This window comes from Hydra vulgaris, chromosome 06, assembly GCF_038396675.1.
Source record: "Hydra vulgaris chromosome 06, alternate assembly HydraT2T_AEP".
Classification (NCBI taxonomy): domain Eukaryota; kingdom Metazoa; phylum Cnidaria; class Hydrozoa; order Anthoathecata; family Hydridae; genus Hydra; species Hydra vulgaris.
The window spans coordinates 48,710,070-48,734,178 of NC_088925.1; the positions used below are offsets into that span (position 1 = coordinate 48,710,070).

Below are 24,109 nucleotides of genomic sequence, written 5' to 3' on the forward strand. Positions count from 1 at the left end.
TAAAAAAATAATATGGCTTTGCTCACAAACGACATTATTATTTAAAAATGAAAAAGTGCTATCGTTAAAAGACTTGTGTAAAAGAAAGTTAGCATTTTACAGAATTCGTAAAGAAGTCGCTTTATTTAAAAAAAACTTGGACGAATTATATCCATACGTTATTTCGATAATAAACTCATTTTTAATCCCGAGTCAATTTATTCACCAAATATATTTACTGGTTTTATATTTCGACAAAATTTAGATTTTTATTTTAGTCAACAAACTTTTTTAAATCTTTCATTTGAAATATTTTTTTTTTTGTTTTTTTTTTAAAGTTATAAGTTTGCCGTTAAAAATAATTACAACTCTCGTATTGGTAAAATATACACATGGCGGGGGCAAGAAGAAGACAAAATAGTCTTATCGCCAAGCTCCCAATAATCCGTAAACAATATAGCTATCAAATCTTGTCATTAAAAAAGTTATCAAATATAAAAAGAAAGAAAAGAAAGAAAAAAAAAAGAATTTTTTTTTTTTATTTTTACTTTTTTAAAATTTTTTTAATATTTTTTTTTTTTTAGAAAAAAAAAAACAAAAAAAAAAACAAACAAAGACAAAAACAAAAAACAAACAAACAAATAAACAAAAAAAAAAGACAAAAAAAATAGAGATAATAAATTATAAAACTTATTTTTTGAATATAATTGAACACAAAGCAAAACTGAAAAAGAAACAAACAGACAAAAATGATATTTGAACCTATATATAAATGTTTTTAATTATTGCGATTAAGAATTCTTAATTAGGAAATATAATGAAAAGAATTTAAACTTCTATAGCAAGACCTTTAGTTTTTCATAAAAAGAAAATAAAAAATAAAAAATAAGTTTTTTAGTGAACTAAGTTTATAAACCTTTGCAAATAAAATGAAAATATACTATACAATATTTTAAAGGCCAACAAATAAATATAGCTCTAGAAGAAGTCCTTCATGTTTTGATTAACTAAAATTATTTCTTTTAGTTTTGATTTAAAAATATTTATGTTTGCAAGCGTTTTGATGTCATTTCTAATTACTTTACTCCATAGTTGTGGGCCTCTAGTTGTGATGGAAAACTTAGTGGCTTCAAAGTGATTTTTAGCTTGAACATAATTATTTTTTGCATGTCTAGTAAGGTATTTGTGCTGTATTTTTTTAAATAGCGTTTTAAAAATATTTGGCATCGTATCGTTATTGATATTATGCATAAAAATTAAATGATGATATATATTTATTTGGTAAACATTTAAGATTTTTAGATTAATAAATAGTGGTTGTGAATGAGAGAGACGGTCTGCGTTGGATATTATTCTTATGGCATGTTTTTGTTTGTTAAATAGTTTGTTTAGTTTTTTTTATTGGTGCTGCACCAAGCAATGTTAGCATAATTGAGATAACAATGAATAAAAGAAAAGTAGATATATTTTAAGCAAGTGTGATTTAGATAAGGTTTTACCTTATAAAGTATGCCAATATTTTTAGAAATTTTATTTTCGATTAGTTTCAAGTGGTTTGTCCAGGTGATATTTTCGTCAAGAAGAACACCTAGAAACTTCATTGAGTGTTCTCTATTTATAAATTGATTCCCGATGCTAATATTTGGGAGCTTTAGAGGAATTTCGTCTCTTTGATAAAAGCGATGAAAAAAAATATACTTAGTTTTGGTTAAGTTTAATGACAATTTATTTGTAATAAACCATTCAGTTACTTTTAACAGTTCTTCGTTGACTGTTTTAATAGAGTTTTTATGTTACTATGGGAATAAAATAAATTGGTATCGTCAGCAAACAAAACAGAGTCTAAAATATTCGAAGCTCTGCTTAAGTCGTTAATGTAAATTAAAAACAAAAGCAGTCCTAAAATGGATCCTTGAGGAACTCCACAAGTGATTGTCCTATTGTATATTAAAATCTCATTATTATAATGAGTTTTTAAACAATACTCAACACGAACAATTTTACGATTTATTAAAAAATTATATGAAATGGATTTTAAGACAATTTTATTTTGTTGTTAATTCAAATTTTATTCATGTAAACGATGTTATTGTATATTTATAGCAAAAATTATAAAAATGAATAAAATAATTAAAAGTGGTTATGCAAAAACAACAAAAAAAAACAAAAGATTAAGAAACAGAATAAGAGATATATTTATTTTTTATATTTTTTTAATAAAAAATATTCTTTTTTCTTATGTTATTTTTTTCTTCCGTTTATAGAAATGAATCAATATTTTTTCAAATTAAAGGAGACAAGTCTAAGAAAGGCTTAGACTCGTTTTATTAAACGAGAGATATTTTTGTGTTAAACAATATGGTCAATGTTAGGCTTGTCAACTCCAAAGCAAAAAATAACTTTTTTGTATTTTTTTACTTGAATATATTATTTTTTATCTAAATCTTGTATTTTTTTAATTTTATGACTATAATTTTTATATCATATTTTTAATTATTTATATTACATTGTATTACATTTTTAATTGGTTTTTTAGAAACTAATCAAAAAATATACAAATGGAAGAAATATGGATCTGCGTTGAAGAACCATTTGAAATTAAACTACCTATAAAAAAAACAAAATCGCAAAAAAAAAGCATAAAAGTACTAAATTTTTTAGCTTGTTTTAATGAGGAAGAAGAAGACCCTCAATACATTATTAAAAAACTTCCTCCAAACATGTTAATCAACGAATCTGTAAAAATAGAATTTGCTATTAATAAATTGTAATATTTTTGTAATTTTTGTAATTTTTTTAGCTAACTAATACAATGTGTGAAAACTGTGGAAAACGCCTAATTCAACATGCATTCACATTGTCACATGAAGAAGCACTATTTATCCTCAATCACGCCCGAAAAAACAATAAAACTTTCCTAGAAGAACTAGACATTTATAGCCATTTTTTGGTATTGGCAATCAAATACACCCATGGATGACTTTTGAAAACTTTGTGAAAGATAATTACCCTATATTCAGACAAGACAAAAGATTGTAACAATTTTATTGTAACCCTATTTTTTAATAAAATTATTTTTACCTAAACATTTTTTTTTATTAGCGAGGGCGAATTGGCGTTAAGACCCAACGCGCGATAACACCATCAGGCGCTAGGGCGATGGCTTCTTACGGGAAACACTTTTTCAACATTGGTCTATCATCATTTACTTTTATTACAACTTTTAGTTAAATAGTTGCCAATACTAAAAACTATTTAACAAACTTTATAAAACTTTAAAAACGCAGATTTAAAATTTTTTAATTTCAAATCATATAACTTTTTAAAATCGTGGAACTGAATAACATACTCTTCTGATGGAATAAACTTAAAATAAAAATTGACGCAACAAACTTTAGAAATAAAAATGCGCACTTACTGCGTAAAAATTTATCACTAGTTTTAAATTTCTATTATCGATATTATTATAATCGATTTGAAATACATAAATAAATATATAGGAATAAATAAAAAATATAATTAAGTAAATAGATTTCAAACTCTATTATTGATATTATTACATGTTCACAACGTTTTAAATAAGTCTGTAGATTATTTTTCATCTCTATATATAATAATGTATTGTTTTTATTTCTAATATATTGGCTGCAGATTCTGGGTGAATGATATTACAACGTTTTTATTATTATAAAGTCTACTGAGTTCTAAAGGTACTATACAAATTATCAACACGCACTCTTCATACGTCACTATTTTTATTTAAACATACCTATTTGTAAATACTATACCCTGAAGCACCATCAAAACCAGCCTTGTATATAAACGTTAGTTTAGTTTATTCCTTAGCATTGTGATTTACGCAGTAGTTTGTATATCATATAGCTTTTTAAGAGCGTGTTTTAAAAGATCTTTTAGCGATATTTGTACTGACTAGCCATCTATTTGAATGTTCTTGGAATAGCATTTAACTTTTGAAGATTTTATACCATTATATAAAGGATATGTGTCAGCCTTTTTTTTCAGCGCCGTTTCTTAGAAGCTTGTATGATGATTTTAATATATCACTATTAATAGTTGATGATAGAGTTTCATCAGGTGATTATATTTAAGCAGGTTTAATCGTTTTTTTTTTAATTTTAGAAATTTTTGTGCCAGTTTTGTACTTAAACTCACTTCTTAGTTTTAATTTTACTGCATGAAGTAATTTATGGCAAAATAAAATATTACTAACATTCTTAGGCTTATTCTTTTTGTTCTGCTACAAGCTTTTTTAAAAGAGCGACATGGTTTCCCATCTTCATTAACTGATGATGTAGCATTTAATGTATTGTAGGTGTATTGAAAAACTTGAACTAGCCAATCTACATTCTCTCAAAATGAGTATTATCATTGTTTGCAGTTATTAACTTTTTACAGTATAATTTTATCAAGTTTTTCACTGAGAATCCTCTAATTTAATATCTGCAAAAACTAGAACAGTTAATTTCAATGAAAAGAATGGTATATCATTAGCAACTAGTTTATTTTTTTGTAAAAGTCCGTAAATGTCACTAATTTTTACTTTATTACTAAACAAAATAACAATAAAGTTGTTAAGTAAACAGGGCAACTTGTATTGAGTTAAATAACAAACAAAATAGCATGTATTTTTGTTTACAAGAAATAAAAGTTGATGTCAAGCAAATAACATAAGTTACGAGTCATTGTTTTAAAATGTTATAGAAACCAAAAAGGGGAAGTTAGGGGCAATGATTTAGTTCAAATCGGTTGTATACATATTACATTTACTAGTTCAAGTATTTAATATAGGTTCTTGTAGGTTCCCTAAATTATATGACTCTTTTTGTACAATATAAAAGAAGTATTTTAAATATATAAACTAATTCCGTAGGTTTATAAAATTTTAAAAGTTACTGTTTATTATAGCTATGTATATAAAAAAAAACTTTTACGCTTTTTTTAAAAAAAGTTTTTCATTAAACATGAGACCGCAACTAATTTTTGTGGCTTAAAAGACTTTTACACTCAAAACAATTTTCAAAACTTTAAATTAGAGTATTACAAATATGTTTTAAAATATGATTTTGAATATAATAAATATTTATTTTTTAGGTTTTGTCCACCACCTGGCCCACTGTGGACTCTCTAGATCGAATGGACCAATGTCTATTACGTTGATAAAGAATCCAATCCCCCAAATGTGCCTCAAGCACGACTAATTGAAAACCTTTGGGAATAGAAGACATATATGAAGAGTAATATATATTAACAGAAAAGTTGATAAATTTTCAATTTTTTGTGATAAGAGTTTTGCTCCGTAAAGTAGTATATTGTTTGATATTTTAACGTTCATATTAATGCTTATATTAGGCTATCCCGACACAATTATAATAATAAATAATAATAGTAAAACAACAGGTAACAACTGCATTTCGTGGGAAAATTCTTATTTGATTAGACGCGAAATGACAATTATCCAATAACAAGTAAAAAAATAACCATTTAAAAAAAAATTTCATAAGACAAAAAATTGTAAATCATATATGTTACTACTGTTTAAAATTATTCTATAATTTTATTAGAGCCCGTAGCTTATGCGCATCTTATGCATATAATGGGCATAACTTATGCAAAAGTTATGCGCATTATATGCATAAGGTGCGCATAAAAACTTTACGGATAAATGGCATAATAAATTTATTAAATATTGTCAAACTTAGAAATTTTCTAGGCAGCTTTCATAACTGGAGCATTGTCAGTAATAATGCTTCTAACTTTTGTTGGCCGAGAGTCTCGATTATTTTTATGATAGCTGCAGCGTTTTGAGTTATGCCCGATGTATCGAGTGAAGTAAAAAAAAGGTTTTGGATTTGGTGTCTTAATACAAAAAATTACTTCAAATCGCAACCAATATTTGTTTAACCATCACTGAGGAGCGTTAAATTTCCCGATGATTCGAGAATTTCTTCTAACTTAGCGGCGCGTACTTTTTATCAAAAAGCGAACCTGACAGCGTTTTCGCGAACACACAGTGACACAGTTGACTTTAATCGCACAGTTTGACGATTGTTATAAAAGTCAAAATAGTGATGTTTTTAAACAGTAATTTTTTTTTACATACGTGTATAGTAAATATCATGGCCTTTCTAAAATGAATATTATTTTTTTATAACCCAAAAACTGAGTTTTACAGTTACAAATTAGAAAGGGATCTTTTATAGATATTCAAAAAAACTAAAGTTTGATAAAAAATATGTTCAACTTTATTTCTTCATAAATTTAAAATTAATTTTGTTCTTTGCGCTTTTTTTAGTAAATTTTGAAATACATTTATAGTTTATTATTTTCTTGCAATAATAACAAAATGTAAATGAAAATTACCTTTTTTTTCTATTGTTTAAAATAATGTGTCAAAAATCTTTATTACAATTATCAGAGAGGTATAGATATAATCTAGTACTTTTTGGAACTCAAGCGAACCCATTTATAAATATATACAAAAAATGAAAAATATGTTTACTGCGAGATAAAAAGAGTTTTAGCTGCTACTTCATGCAACTTTGAGCACTGTCAAGCTCAAAAGCTGATAACATTTTGTAGAATTTTCACTTTGAGGATGTTTTAATATTTGGTATTGATGTAAATTAAAAATGCCAAAAAATTTGTTGATGAATTCTGTTAATTTTAATAAAATGAGGATGATAAAAATATGTTTTTTCTTAAATTTGAGAACTGGCAACCTGTTATAGCACTTCAACTCGTATGGAAAAACTAACATTAAGGTTTTCACTTAAGTTAGGGTTACTTTTTATTTTAAACTATTAGGGAAGATTAGGGTAATATGAGCACCTTAAGCAAAAAATTGTAATAATTTCAAAAATAACTAAGCTAGATGCAAAATTTTTGCCAATAAACAATATTTAGAGATCTCTTCTCATTATCCACTTAGATATTTGAGCACCCGAAATTTTTTCTTAAAAACACAGAGGTTCTAAAAAAGTAACAAAATCCTCATATTACCCAGACCACTTGGTAATATTAGCACTTTAAATTAGCTCAAAAAAACACATTAATTTTGTAAAAAAACCAGCAACCTGACAATAAGAACTAATTTTTGGAATATAATGCTTCGTTGTTAACAAAACTTATCATTAAAAGATCAAATTTTAGGCCTTTTTTTGTTGAAACAATACTACTATGTTTTCCTTAAGGAAAAAAAAGGTTAGTTTGTTATTTTTTCTATTTTATCAACTTGCACATTCGAACGATAAAAATCTAATTTTTTTAAATTAAAGTTACAAAAAAATATTTATTATTGTTAAAATATTAAAACTTTTACTATATTTTATTTTTATTCAAAAAGCCAATTAAAACCACTGCTTTTTTAGGACTTTAAATTAGGTAATTTTAATAAAAATCACTGGGTAATTTGAGCATGCTCATATTACGCAAAAATGGCATCTTAAATAAAGTCAAAACTAGATAGTTTTAGGAATTGTTTTTTAAACAAAAATGAATTGGATTTTCAGCTAACATTTTTTTCTTTATGAAAAAATGAATTTCATTATTTCAGCACCAAAAGTTCGCGCCACAGATTTATTCATGCGTGATGATATTATTTTAACAATGCAAAAAATTTAACAGCGTTTTAATTAGATGATACCCGCTCATTACTGCGTATAGATTTACGCTAGTTGTACCGAATTCTGTAATCACCATATAAAGTCAATTCAAAAATGCATAGCAACTTTAACTTTACTGCTTACATCTAAGAAACCTTTAAGTATGCTCATTTTACCAAGGTGCTCATATTACGCTAATCTACCCTACTTATTTTTGTTCGCGTAATACTGTTTACTTTTTTTTAGCTGTATAATGAAATTTTTTAAAATATACAAATGTATCAGGAATAATTAAACTTGAAATATACAAATGTATCAGTTCTCAATGAATGAACAGTCTTCCATTTGATAAAGCAACGCATTATTACAAATTTGATGGTTCAATTAGTCAAAGAATAATAAACAAAAATTATCATATAGCAGTTCTTATATATTATTAAATGTAAATTCATTAACTAAATCTGTGTTGATTAATAAAGAAAGTAAACTTAAAAACGAAACTGCAAATTTGCTTTCATCCATTATTTTTTTCGTAGGGTGAAAAATACCTGTTACAAACCATATCATAATGATGATTGATGAAAAGGTACGCACTGCCTTATCCAATGCAACTGACTCTAGTCAGTAATTTTTTAATATACACAGCCCATCAGAAATGAATGAAATTGAAAATGTTGTTAAAAAAAGCATTCCATTCATGCTCTCCAGTAAGGTTTTTTAAGGTTGCACACTTGGATAAGATGCGTTGAATGCTAATTAGATATTGCATATAAAAAAAAATTAAATCTTGGCAGGTAAGATATTTTGTAGCCAAGAATTTAGTTATGAGAAATGAAGTTTATTTTAGAAAAGGTTCTTGGAAAAAGCTTCTTTGATTGATTATAGATCAATTAAGAGCAGGTGGCAATGGTAACGCTAAGGAGAGCTTTTTTAAATGAAGACGTATTTAGTGAAATACAGGAATTGATATAGTGCTAATTGAAAGATTATGTGTTGTACTTTGTTGAACTTCCAGTGGTTTTGAACTAGATTTTAATATTTCGGTATTAATGTTTTAAAATGACCAGCTATTTTGTTAAATGTTACTCCTGGTACTACATGTCTCAAAGTCTGCATAAAATATTAAAACATCAATACATTTAGTGGAAAAAATGATTTTTTTTATTGGTCTTATGTCAGAGGAAACTCAAGAGGCTTGTAACAATGATTTTAAGGGTTATCGCCAAGACCATGCATGAAAATAAGTCAATCAAAATGCAATGAAGATGTAAAAAATTGATTATTGTGCACTTCTGATCCATTTCTTTCTCATCCGTTTAAGGAAAACAGCAATAAAAAAAAAAAAAAACTTTTTATTGAGTTTTAAAACTTTTATGTTGTCCTGATATATCAATAAGTTATGAGTTTTGTTTGTTTTGTTTTATTCTAAATGTTGTATAGATTTTTTGCATTTAGGGCTGTTTGGAAACAAGTAATAAATTTATGTGTAAAAAAACTGATTATTTAATTAATATAAACTTTAATTAAATATATTGCTACACTTAATTAGTTTTGCTATGCAAAATCAAAAAACCATAGTTCATACTCCACATAATTTCGCTCTGCAAAATAAAGTAACCATAATAACCAAATTTAAAAAAATCACTTTTGTAAGAAGCAAAGACCTTATATATAATACAGATTAGGGTGTAGTGAAAAAACTGTTTTTTGAAATTGAAAGTTTAAATATTATTTTCAGATGCTTATAGACATTTTAAGATACCATAAATTTTTTTTTTCCATAACTTCAAAACTAATTACTAAAATGGGGTAAAAGGGGGAAGTTATTAACAATAAATAGTCATAACTATTAAACACAACATATTTTTGTTAAAGTTCAAAAACTGCCATTACATTTTTATGTATTTGAAAATAATAATTAGAAAAAAAAAATTTTTAATTAGTTTATTAGAGATTTTTTAAAGAATCAGGGGCAATGGCGGGAAAGGAGGGGGATTGAGTTTAAAGACCAAACCTAGATAACTATGTTTTTTTGTTTACTATTCTTATTTGTCACATTTATAGCGGGAATAAAATATCAAAAATTTTGGCTTAACCCTTTCAAAAAATAAGAAAGCTATACGAAGATTAGACCAGCAAATCGAGACTTTTATGGATTATGGACCCCGTTTAATATTAATTAAAGTATAAATTCGTGATTGAATTAGTTAAGAAATATACATACTCATTTTGAAAATATAAAAATTATATCATCATCAGTTTTAGGTTATTTTTGGTATTGTTTTTAGGTAAGAGTTTAAGGTGATGGCAACCTGCTCAAATAAAGTCATCTCTTAAATCATGTCCATAGACAGCAGAACAAGCTTTTGTAGTTTGTTTAACAGCCCACTCAACACTTTGTGTGTGGCATGGTATGGAGACAAAAATCATAGGATTTACCTTAAAATCAACTATTGTCTCAGCTGTAAAGCTAAATGTTTGAATTGGCTCAAATACATTAGGAGTCCAAGAACATAACTCAGTGAGATTTTTTCTATCTATGTTTAAATACAAAGAATGAGTCCTTTCTCGGACAGATTTTTCTCCTTTCTTGAAAGCTCTTCTGATCTGTATAATACGATCCACTGCAAAAACCCTATCTTTCACTATAGAACTGCAAAGCAAAGCGGCTAAAACAGCTTCACTGTGAGAAAACTAGGCTGCTGATATGACATATTTTTTAACAATATCCCTGGTAACCTGGTTTTGCATTTTTACTTAAGGTGTCTAAAACATGTCTTGGACCCTAATAATAAGACCAACTCACCTTTATATCAATTCACATTGGATAGTAAACAACAGCAACATGCTCAACTAAACGATTTAAAGTAATAAGTTTTGCCTAGACAGTCCATGAACTAATACCCAAACTTGCATCAGTCTATTTGCAGTGGTCAACCATTTGCTGTGATTGACAGGACCACACTCCATCTTTATAAGATCTATAGGTATGTTACCTGAACGTATAGCGAAAATCATTTTATACCCATAGAGCTGATCAGTGGAAGGATCGTCGATCATATCTTGAGTAATTCAATTGGTTTTTTACCAATGGTTATTGCCTGAATAATCGTTAATAGTTAATGAAAATGCCTGAGCTACTGGAAGTAATGTAGCACAACTAAATAGTTTACCCACGTCTCCGCTGAACCAATTACTAGAAGTTGTTTTACCATCCAGTTCCTTAATAAGATGCCGAAGCTTATTTGTATGCAGTATACATATAATCCATGTTAACTTTTTATTTAAAAGATCCTCTATTCTTTTTAAAGCCCCACCTAATCTTCCAGTGTTAGTAGCTGTAGAGTCTCCTTCAATATACTGAAGTTTATATCAATTTTTTTAGACCAATCTGCTATAGGTTTGACTATCATTAACGCAGAGTTTTTGCCTACTCCAGGCTTGAGAGGAGAGAAATGGAATACATATTTTTCACCTGATTCACTAGTGACAGTGTAGACGTTCATTTTTATTGTTTTAGAATATTATTTTAATTTTGTTTTATCTTGATTATTAAAAAGAGTTACATTGTTTCTACCGTCAAGAAATAATGCTTTAATTTCTTCTGACTGATACAGCTGTAAATCTACTGTCTGGAGCTTTTCCATAACTTTTTTTTCCCTATGAATTTTGTGATGGTCAATAACCAGTTTATTAACTTTTTCATTAACAATCCCAAGATCTATAAGAACTGCAGAAGAAATAGCAGCAGCTTCTCTATAACTTGCTCCGTATCTTAAAACTGCTTGAGCAAGAAGAGGAAGGTGATTTGTATTGATGACAGATTGCTTTATTCCGTCGCCAATTTTGGTGTCAATAAACTAGTTAGAATATTCATTTGCTTCTAAAACACATCTACCTATATTTCTTCATTAAAATACTCGCTATTACTTAAGACTACTTTCTTCACTTCTAATTTTTTAAACATTAAAGTTTTTTCTTTTCTTTTGCATTGCTTAGCTAGACGAGTATGTTCTTTTTTATCTCTACAATTTATTTAGTATACACTTTTCATTCTCTTTTCATTCCAATTTTCAATCTCTGGGCTCTGATAAACTTCAGCTCTATTTCAGGAATTTTTAAACTTAATAGACAATTACAGATTGAAAGAATAGCACAATGAGAACATTTTGGGTCAGAACAAGTTGGATCTTCCTTGCATTTAATACCATGTTTGCAACAAAGAATATCAAATAACGCGTCAATTTCGTTATGTAACTTATCCTTTTGAGTATTTATCACTCTTTCCCAAACAGTTTAAGTTATTCTTTTTCTCTCTTTTTCAATCTGCTGAACTATAGAATGATTAGGTTGAATTTGAATATTAGTATTCACTTTTTTATACTGTGCAGCAACGTAAATAAAAAATATATATATTTAGAATAGCTATAATAATGAAAGAGTAGAAAAAAAATATATTATATAAAACTTTTCTTAAAGTAATAGACTTAGCTAACTTTAGAAGATGATATTTTGGCAGCTTCGTGAATTATTTTTTTGACACATACTGAAGATTGGTCTTTAAGGACTCCATTTCTAACAACAGTAATTGTAAAACATTTGTGAGGGTTGGTAATTCAGAGGGTAACAAATCAGCACCAATACCAATAAATTCCTTAACTTTTATGCTGCCTGGGAAAGAACTACTGCGTGTCCTTTTTTTTTACTCATAACATGTATTAATCTATAAAAACTATATATATATATATATCTATATATATATATATATATATATATATATATATATATATATATATATATATATATATATATATATATATATATATATATATATATATATATATATATATATATATATATATACGTATATGATTTATTTATTAAATTTAATTATTTTTATCCCTAAACTTATTTATAATTTTACTTAAAATAACTCTTTAACCTTTGCACATCGGAATCTTGAAAACGCCTAAGATAATTTTAAAGGTAAACAACGCATAATTTATAGAAAATAACTTTAATGATCATTAAAAATAGAGATAAATGTATTTGTAATTCTATGAAAATATTTATTATTTTTATAATGAAAATATTTATTGTAAAATAATGTTTTTACAGTATAATATTTTTCAATTAATTAATTTAGTAGTTAAAAAATAAGCGTTATTAATATAATTTATCTAAATCTTTTTTTTTTTTTTATGCAATGTTTTCGTTTATTTATCTTTCGACCAAAAATAGTAACTTTATTCAATTTAATCATTATAAAATATTTAAACCTTCATTTTGGTAATTTATTTTGAAGATATGAAAAAAAAAATTTATAATATATCTTAAAATGTCTATCGACATCTGAAAGTAATATTTAAACTTTCAATTTCGAAAAAAAGTTTTGTCACTACACCCTAATACACACGTCAAATATAGTTTACGTAGCACAAATGAAAAATCTCTAACTACCAGAAACAGGTTGTTGCTATGCAAAATTAGGTATCCATTGCAACTAAATATAAAAGTTATCACTTTCATAAGAAGCGCAGACCTCATTTTGGTACTCTAGCTAAATTTGGTAAATACATTACTAATATTAAATTAGTAATTAATTTTGTCTCAAAAATTAAATATTCTGGCCCAATGTGGCACGGTAATAATATATAGAAGTAAAGAAGTTTGCTAACTTCATAAAGAAATTTGCTAACTTCATATCGATTTCTTATTTTGATTATTCAGGATTTTTTACATTAGTATGTTTCAGCTGAGATTAAAATGTCGTTGTTGAAGTTGATTGATGATTCGGCTTTTTGTTTTGAAAACAATCGTTTCTCATCTTTAATAGCGTTTGGAAATAATGCTCGTTTATGTGCTGTGATGCAATTTATTGCCAGTTGCATTATTTTTTGGCAGGCAATGCAAGTTCCAGTTCTCTATACTGTATCGAAACTTTGCAAATATTTACTTATTTTAAAATTTTCCATTGTCTTGCTGTTTGAGGAAAAACGTTTAATTTACCTATAAACTTTTCACTTCTTCATTGTTTTATTTATTTCTTTATTTAAAACACTTTTATATTTAATAAGTTAAAGTTATTATTTATAAAAGTGTTTTAATTAAAAAGATTTTATAGTGGAATTGAAATTTATTAACTTTCATTTCTGCTCTCAAAACTGATGATTTTTTTGTTTCAAAAGCACATTAAATAATAATTTCATGAAAACTAGAATTATGATTCGTTTTTTGTCTGTCCGTCTAATCGAAACAATTTAACGGATTTTTATGATTTGAAGTTGAAAAAAAGCTATGCGGATAACTATGCGAATGCATGCGCATAATCTATAGGCGAATATCTGCTTATACAACTTTTTCGAAACCTAATATTTAATAAATCCTGTATAACTCTTGTAAACTAAGATATAAAAAGGTTTAAAGTTATATAAATATTTTATTTCCAACATACAAGGAAGTCTTTAATACTCTATTTTCAATATAAAGTCCTAAAACAATCTTCAACTATCAAGTTATAGTTGGGTAAGATCATTTTTGTTGAAATAATTGTTTGCAAACATATCCAGGCAATAATACTACAAACATTTGTAGCTTAATACATAAGATTAATTATATCGTGTCTTATCGAAGCTAATTTAAACACCAAATAATAGGCTTTATATTAGCACACAAAATAAATTACAAATAATAGCCTAAATCATATTACAAATGCGATGTTAATTGCATATTCTAAGGAAGGTTATTACAAATTCTTACAAAAATAGTTACCCATTTTTGCGAAGTTAAATAAACATTCTTACGAAGTTAAGTTCACATTCATACACTAAAAGTTAAGTACAAATTATTACATTATTTAATAAAAGATAAGTACAAGTTGTTACATTACTACGAAAAGTTAAGTACATGTTGTTACAAAGTTAAATACACAATCGTACGAAGTAAAATACACACTCTTACGAAGTTAAATACATATTCATATTCTAAAAGTTAAATACACAAATAAAAATATTTTTCAGCCACTAATCAAAGTTCAAGAAAAGAAATTGCCACTTTAACTCTTTACTGGCAAGAAAACGTTTTTCGTTGGTGAGGCCTTCATTGTTTTGTTCTTTCGTCTTCACATTGCGTTTTGCATCATCAAAACAAATTTCTTAAGTGATGGTTTTTCAGTCAGTCAGAGTTTTCATATATACTTGAATACATTTTTTTTCAAATATGCATTGCATTTTCATGTATACATTGCAACGTATTTTGTTAAAATTGGTTGTAAAGATGAAGAGTGGATTATTTTTGAACCTTTTTGTTCTCTGATGTTCTATCTTCTAATCCTTTCCAGCGATAAAAAGTTGTTAATGGAACTGATTACCTAAACACATTTCAATTTGTTAACTGTAAATGCAAACCACCCAAACATTTTTGTATTGGATTTGCAGTAGACCTGTATACAGTGGGCACAGGACGTAAAATAGACGTCTTTTAAACGTCTTTTGAACGTTTTGGACGTCTTTTAAACGTTCAAAAGACGTCTTATTTAGGTCCTGTGCCCACTGGGTATAGACGTTTTGAGCAGTCCAATTTAATTTTGCTTATTAATTACTAAGTGCACAATTAGTGGCATCAACAAAAAGTAGCAAGTCAACAACTTTTCAGTATGTGATAAAGCGGCTAGTCAGCAGCTAGTAATCGGCTAGCTTCTGCCATTAATGGTCCATTAAGATAGCGGATCCCCATAAAAATCAAAACAAAATCGAAAATTTTTTTAGTCAATTTTAATGATGAACTTTACAGAGATTAGTTGTGTAAAAACAGTTTGTTGTAAACTAATTTAGTTTTTTAAATAATCATAATTTAGTGCACCATAGTTTTTCAGACTTCCCTAGCAACCACCATAGCAATGAATTTGTTCATTGGTTTTTTAGCTTTATAGTCAAGTTTTTAGAAAAAACTAAGCTCTAAAAATATCCTGTTAGCCTAATATTTTATCAGTGCTCAAAAAAAATTTAAGATAAGTGTCATAGCTCAAAGTTTACTAATAACACCACATCTTTTGGCTTATTAGCATCATATTAGCTTGTTTGCTTAAAAGCTATTTTCATTTGAAGTTTGATTGCATCTTTTAAATAAAAAATAACTTGTTGCACAACTAGAAAATGTAAATGTAAATTTAAAAACAGTTATTACACATCAAAAAAAAGAAAAGAAAAAAACTGCAGCCTCATTACCGATTGCAAGTTTTTTAAGTATTAAGAAGTTTTTTTGATAATGAATAGAAGACAAAAACGACTTTCACTGCAGGTATCAACAAATAAGTTTCTTCTGTTGATACCTTATACCAACTAAAGTTAGTAAATGTTATGAAAGAAAGGTTTGTTGACAAAAAATACGAAGAAGAGGCATCTTATTTTGCTCGTGACTTTTAGAATAATAACAATTTTAGACTTTTTTTATTACACAATCATTATAAGCGTTTTTCTAGCGTTTTATTTTTCAAATACATTGCAACACATAAAACACGTTTTCTCAACTTTTAATAAAGATTTTGATTTGAAATTTTCAGAAAATATTCCTTGTTCTGTTGTCTGGGGTTTGAACAACAATGAAAATTCAACTTTTATTTAAAGTATGTTTTTTTATCTTTTTGGGTACTTCATTTTACTACTTTTTGAAAAAAATTGAGTAACTTAAAAAATAGTTATGCATTTTTCACATACGTAGTAGAAACCCAAGTTAATAGTACTTTAAATGTACACTGAAAATTTGGAGTTTCTAGCATTTCAAGGGAATCTGCTACCTTAATTAACCAATGAGCAAAACTACTATGGATTTCACAAATTCCCTAAATAGGTCCACTGAAATACTGCAATAGAGTGTTTGCTGGGTATACTGGAGTCTTGTTAGAATATTGAAGTGATATCTTAACAATACATTTTTTTTCAGCAATTAAGTATTTTTTTATACTAGAGCGTCTTTTCACAGTTCCGATTTTTTGTGAATTCATTGTTAAAAATAATTATACGCAAAAATGAAAAATAAAATTCTAAAAAATGTACTCAAGTGTTTCCATTGTACCAAGTGTACCATTAGTATTTTATTTAATCTCTGTTAAAAGTAATGATAGCAAAATGTACTAATGACTACCAAAGTATTTTGAAGATTATTATTAAATGGAAACAAAAACTTTGTCTGAAGTAAAAATGTGGAGTAAGATATGTTTAAAAATCATCTACTCTAGACAAATATATATGTGTATATATATATATATATATATATATATATATATATATATATATATATATATATATATATATATATATATATATATATATATATATATTAAATATTGATTAAACTCATGCCTGTGGTAAAATAATATTTTTCAGGTCTGTAAACAATATTATTGATTTAGCACACGAAGATAAAGAAAAAAAGAAGATAAAAAACCATTCAGCAAAAATAAAGCTTAAAATCAGTTTAGAATAGTAGAATATATTAAAAAACTGAATATAGATGGAAAAGTTTAATCCAGCAAGTTTAAACTTTAAAACAATTGAAACACTTTAAAATTAGGTTAATTATCTGAACATAAGCTAAACATAAAGTTTCATAGTAAAAACAATTATTTTATGAAGTTCTAAAATAAAATCTTTTATAATTGGTTTTTTGAAGTTTTCGGAGCCGAATATATGATAACTTCAACTTTGTAAGTAGAAACTTTGCTGGGAAAACTTAAAAGGTTTTCAGTTTTATAGCAGCTCAGTCAACAAAAATCCATAAATTTCTTTTTTTTTTCCTAATTTCTATTAGTAATCATGGTTCTACCTAGCAGCCGTCACGAATTGTAAATATGACCAGAGCTCATTTCAAAAACAAAAAAGATCTCTTTAAAACAACAAGAGCAAAAATAAAAAATCAATAGCTCTAATAGTCATAGCTCTGATTATCCTTAAAAAAAAATCTACAATTCAAATATCCACATTCAAATGATGAAATCAAAAAATCTTTTAATCATTTTTTAAAACAAAAGCACCTAACAACAAATCTAATTAAAAACCTGATAAAGAAAAAAAGAAAGTTGAAAAAAAACATTCACACAAAAATACCTTAAACCAAATTTAATAATACATAACACAATTTAAAATGATTTCCCAACAAAAAGTGCAGATAAATTTATTGACTAGTTCATACCAGAACTGTGAAAAGATAAATATCTAACTAGTAGATGCGTCAATCAGAGTTTTTAACTTAAGTCAAGGGCAACTTAAAGGTTATTAGTGCAACTAATGCCTAAAAGTTAGTAAAACTTTATATCCATACCCTATTGGATTCTATTGATATCTTATTCGATTGAAAAAGTAAAGTAGATTCGCTATCAATATTGTAGCTACTGAGAGTTCTTCAATCTTTTAACTGCTCACCAGCAAAAATTAAACAATGTTGATCTGGTGGGATACCTTCTTTGTCTTGAACTTTAGCTTTTACGTTTTCAATTGTATCATCAAGTTCAACTTCTAACGTGATGGTTTTACCAGCGAGGATTTGCACATATATTAGCATAGCTCCTCTTAACTGAAGAACAAGATAAAGGGTAGATTCTTTTTGAACATTGTAGTCGTTGAGAGTTCTTCCATCGTCTAACTGCTCACCAGCAAAAACTAAACTCTGTTGATCTGGTGGGATACCTTCTTTGTCTTGAACTTTTGCTTTTACGTTTGCAATTGTATCTCCAAGTTCAACTTCTAACGTGATGGTTTTACCAGCGAGGATTTGCACATATATTAGCATAGTTCCTCCTCACCAAAGAACAAGGTGAAGGATAGATTCTTTTTGAACACTGTAGTCGTTAAGAGTTCTTCCATCTTTTAACTGCTCACCAGCAAAAGCTAAACACTGTTGATATGGTGGGATACCTTCTTTGTCTTGAATTTTAGCTTTTACGTTTTTAATTGTATCTCCAAGTTCAACTTCTAACGTGATGGTTTTACCAGCGAGGATTTGCACATATATTTGCATTCTTGCTCCTAATTGAATGGCAGGACTTTGGGTTAAAATGTGGCGTACATTCGTCAACTGGCTGCCTGAAAATATTGAAATCTGATCGGATGATGTAACTAAACAAATATTATGTCTTTAAATAGAAACATATATTAAAAACTTTTTAAAGTATTTATTGGAAATCATCTTTTAGGATTTAACATTATTTTTTAAATAATGTTTCCCAAGTATTTGTGTACATGATTACCACTCAAATTTTTCAGGTTTTTTCCTGAGTATTAGGTTAGAATAGGGCATATAGGGACACTTAAGAAAGAAATGCTAGTTGCGGATAAACTAATCACAGTTAGTTCTGTTTTTTTTTAAGTTCCTAAAATTCATCAATATAAGGAAATGAAAAAACAAAAGAATTTAAAAATAAGTTATAACAATCAAAGTAATGAAACTCTAGACTAGCGGTGGGGCAAAACGGGACAGTTAAAAAGAAGCAATTATTCGTCAATTGTGAAGCTTTAAAAACGATGAAAAATGAAGGCTATCTATTGTCTTAATATGTTCAGACATTAGGCTCTCAAAAAAGTAACGAATCTATAGAAACTACACGCCCTACACCCATATATCACAAAAAGCAAGTAACAGCTAGAATAAAAAATAATTTTTGGTGTTTTATTATAAAATACCTCCGCTCTACTCTAACCTATATATTTTTAAATTGGTAGCTACTACTAAATTTGAAATTAAACAAAAAATTTTGTGGATCACATAAATCACACAATAAATATGCTGAAACTATTTGTAAACATTTTTGATGAGCTGACCAATTAGCAATATGCCAATGTAGAGAAAACGTAAATATGCCACATGTATCAGCAGCTTTTCTAGTTCTAAGTTCCTTTTTACTCACAGTGAAACTGCATTTCATCCCAATTTGGATTGTTGGTCTTTCTTATATAATTTCTTATCATCTTTGTTTACATAAAACACTATTAATAATCAAAGTTAAGTTATAAAAATAAGAATTTCTTTGAATTTAATACTAATATTGCTTTTCGAAACATAAAAAATAATATTTTAGATTAAAAATAAAATCATCAAACTGTAGGCAGCATCACGAAATGATTGTAATATAGTCAATTATATAAATAATTTGTTGTCCTTAAATGCCTCACAAAAGTCATTTGACTGAAATTATTATTATTCAAAAAGTTCTATTCCTAATACTTCTTCCAATCCAGATTCTTAAAGAGGATAAAAAATACTGTCTAAAAAATATAAACTTTTTATAAATAAAGCAAATTAGCAATAGTTCAAGATAAATCTTTTGTCGTTATATCACTTAAGAAAGTATGCAAATTTTGTTTTTCGCAATCTTTCAGATGCATTTTGGTACTTTTAATGCCTTTTGGTATTTGTAAAATTAAATTTTTTTTACAATAATAAACCACAGTAACTTGAAAGGTTTTATCAAAAAAAATTTTGAAAAAAAATGTACTTAGCTGAGATATAAAGCTTCAGGCATAACTGTCTTTTTATGCCCCACTGTCCCGATAGGTCCCGCTCTACCCTACCTGTTTGCAGATGTGAGTATAAAAAAGTAAATACCATTTTGTACAATGAAATTAACTAATTTTATTTTTACTTTAAGTGTATTTGAATAAAATAATATTATTGTTCAGGGCATGGATATATTTGCCGCCAAAGATGAAGAAGCTAAAAATGAAGTGGAGAAAAATAAAAATAACATTGAAAGTTTAACACATTTGATTACCAAGATACATTTGATAATTAAAATAATTTCGTTTCAAAGGTAACAGCTACAAGCTTTTAATCCTACACTTTTTTTAGAAAATTTTATTAGCGCACCACTATGTTTCTTTCAGAACATAGAAAAAGCTCAAGCAAAACAGAAAAAATATTATGACGAGAGAGTTGGGAGAAGTACAAAAGTAAATGAAGAAGGTATCATTATAGGTGATAAAGTTTTACATCTGGATAAACGAGGTAAAAGAAGTAAAGGAGCTGCTTTTAAGCCAAGGTTTATTGGTTCATATTATGTATCCTTTGTTAAGAAATGCGGCAATTTCAGACTAACTAAAGGTAAAGATACTTAAATTAATTCAGTTTGGGAAAAAGTATATTGTATCAAATATTTTTCAAAAAGAGAATTCAAATATTTTCTTAATTTTGACAAACTACAATTGTTTAACGTAACAATAAACATAAATACTCATACTTTACCGAAAATAGTAAATGGTAACTTTTTTTACAGCTTGAACAGTTTCTGGGAACTTTTAATTTTTTTCAAATATTGATTTGTCAATATTTAAGAAAATGAAACAAAGAACTTGTTTACTTTTTAGAAAAACTTAATACAAAAATAGTAGTGGAAGATAGCAAAGCTTAGTAGTGGAAGATAACAAAGGTATATTATTCATATATAAAGGTATATTATTCATACCTTTTTTATCGATGCTTTTTTTTAAAAACGTTTTACATCATTGTTTCTACACATTTGTGCTTTGTATGGTTCTCCACAATGCAATTTTAATGGCATTAAAGATGAGTTTTTTTATAAACGGATGCTGACAAAGCTCACTTGCAGAGAGCAAATGCTTTTTTATATTACCATAAATAAACAATTTAAAGATATAAAAACCGTAGTTATATTAAAATAATTACTCAGATGTAATTAAAAACTATTTTCCTAATTTTTAGATGCGTTTACAAAAAACTCATCTAAAAATTAGGAGGTGTACCCAAGAAACCAGAGGGTTTTGTGCTGAATAAACGATTTGGAATAATTTTATTTTGCTAACCTCTAACAAATAATGATATAATATATATGAGAGTATCGTATATGTATTATCAGGGTTAGGGTGTCCCACTTTTAACCTGACTAAAAATTTTTTGAATGCACCCTATCTAAATCATTCTTATTTGGTCCCAGGACACACCAAAAAAATTTTTAGGTTTCCAAGTCAAGGGGTTTCAGTACTAGGTATTTTCATATGCGAAGTTGCATTAAATTTTTTGCCGCCTTCCCCCCCCCCCCCCTCAACCTCTCTATCCTTTCTTGATGTCCCTGATTTATGATAGAACAGTAGAAAACTGTCCATATTTCAGTTATTTTTGTTCTGAAAAAAAAATCTTTCATTTAATTTCATATTCACTGTGTGTTAGTATTAACTTTCAGTTAATACTAATACACATTGGCCATTTAAGACAAATAAAGTCAAAAATCACATAAAATTTACATAAAATCACTTTTTTTCGTGTCTTTTCCAACATTTTTTTTTTTTTTTCACAAATTGCATGGTATCCTGTAGAAAACCTTTGTCATAACTTTCAGCCACAAAATCCTACGCAAGTTTGTTGTAACGCTCAGCCCTGTCATTTACTACTGTTAGATTCTTTATTTGATGTTGAAAATGTCTGTAGGAATCATTATTATATGCATCTTTATTTTATATATTCTAATGAAGTAATTGATATTTTTATCATAAAATCTTTAAAATAAAGTATAAGAAATAAACAAATGCAAATTAAAAATGTAAATTAAACTTGTTTAAGAGATAAAATGAGATTTTTATTCAAAAATTGAAATACAATGTCTTGAATGAATTAAGTAAAATAGTCTTGATTCAAATATGTTATTTTTGCAATATTTTATTAGTTTTTTAGCGGCATTAATGCTTTATTCAAATATTTGCTTTTATATAAAGTATTATTTGACCCTTTAATTATACTTTTCAGATATAAAAAATTTCTTAAAATATGACATGGCCGATGATCATGATGGGTTTCCTCGTATATCTTCAAGGACTAAAATTGGTCGAAGTACTGTAAGAAAGAGTAACGAAGAGAGCTGTTTGATAAATACACGTTGCAGAAAACTCCTCCAATGAGATATACATCACCAAGGACTAACAGGGATTGTCAACCAGGATCCTCAGGTACAACCTGCAACATAAGTTTAGCTCCACAGAAAACTAATAGATGTAAAAGAACAATCTAGATACTATAGCATCCACTACATATATTTTCACCAAACAGGTATTACTTTAAGATTTAATTTAAATAATGAATTAAAAAAGCTTTTTTAGGTAAAAAACCTTTGAAACAACTTTGTAAAGAATTTTTCTTTCCTATTGAATTTCGCATAGACTACCCACACTGGTAGAAGTTTGTCGTTAAATATATTGGCTCAGGTCAAGTAAGATTAATCAAAATGCATAACTATCCTGTGCTCAAAAGACAATGTAAAGACCTATGCTTCGCATTGGAGGGGAGTGTAAGAAAAGAAACAGGGAAGAATTTACTGTAGTATGCATTTTGAAAGAGCTGTTAAGTCTTTGGGACAAAGGTGGGTTTGGGTCAAGATTTTGGGTTACATAACAAGTGGTAAAAAAGAAGCTTGGGAAATCTTATGAACGCTAGAAGAAACTGTGTAGTCTTAGAAGCCTTATAGAAATAAACAAGATCAAAGAAGAGCAATATAAAAAAAAACAGAGAGTTTGATAAAAGAAGCAAACTGTACTCTTCCTGCTTATAAAATAAGCATTTTAAAACTTATAAGAGATGACGAAAATAGAAACAAGCAAGAAAAGGTAGAAGATATTGAGTTTATGAAGAGAGCATTCAAAGGTGAAATGGTTAAGTTTGACACTGGGAAAGATAAATCTTATTTAGAAAAAATCATTGACGGGGAAAAGCGAATGTTAGATAGGATAGAAAGTATGCGTAGAAAAGAACACCATAAAAATAAAAAAAAATAAAAAAAATGTCAAAGAAAAATGCCATAGAGGGTATAGGAAGATAAAAAAGATTTTGAAATAAAATTGTGTTCAAGTGCTACGAGTGCTACTGATACCGACAATGAATTTGAGCCATGCCAAAAAAAAAAATTCAGTGAAGAAAGAGTTTAGATGGAGCTTTCAATAAATGATGTTCTTGACAAGTGGGTTCCTTTCTTGACTAGGTACAAGGTCAGTGTTTAAGCTGAAACTTCCCTTCTGTCCTTACTTTTAAAGCTTGGTGGTGTTAATCTTAATACAGTTCCTGTTTCAAAGAGTTATCTACATAGAAAAAAAAAGATTATGATTGAAAATGAACGTAGAAAAGTAAGAGAAGAATCTGGACAAAATTTGGAGCTCAATGGTCATCATTTATTTTGATACGAAACTGGTCAAACATTATCGAACTGACAAAAAAATGTCTAAAACTGTAAGAGGCAAGCTCTCAGTATATCATCCTCCCAGGTCATTGAACCCTTAGATTTTTTGCTAGGAGTTCTAGAAATTGAGTCACCTAGAGGGCAGGATCAAACTATAGCTGTTCAGAATATACTAGAGTATTATGAGCTCACTGATCAGATCATTGATTATAGTGCAGATACAACAGCCTTTTATACTGAAAAATACAAGGTAAAATTAAGCTCCTGGTGGGTAATGTGCTTAAAAGACCTGTGTTATGGCTGTTATGCAGGTAATTAAATATTTTGATAAAAAAATTTA

At 27.5% G+C, this 24,109-nt stretch overlaps 1 protein-coding gene across 1 annotated transcript in view; it reads right to left on the reverse strand.

Moving 5' to 3' along the window:
• Positions 1-14,623: 14,623 nt before the first annotated feature.
• The window catches only part of LOC136081931 (polyubiquitin-like), a 57,197-nt gene continuing 47,711 nt past the window's right edge, over positions 14,624-24,109 (reverse strand). Inside the window, 2 exon segments of the mRNA XM_065800361.1 lie at positions 14,624-14,970; positions 17,919-18,679. Coding sequence (XP_065656433.1) covers positions 18,000-18,679 — 680 coding nt within the window. The 3' untranslated portion in view covers positions 14,624-14,970; positions 17,919-17,999.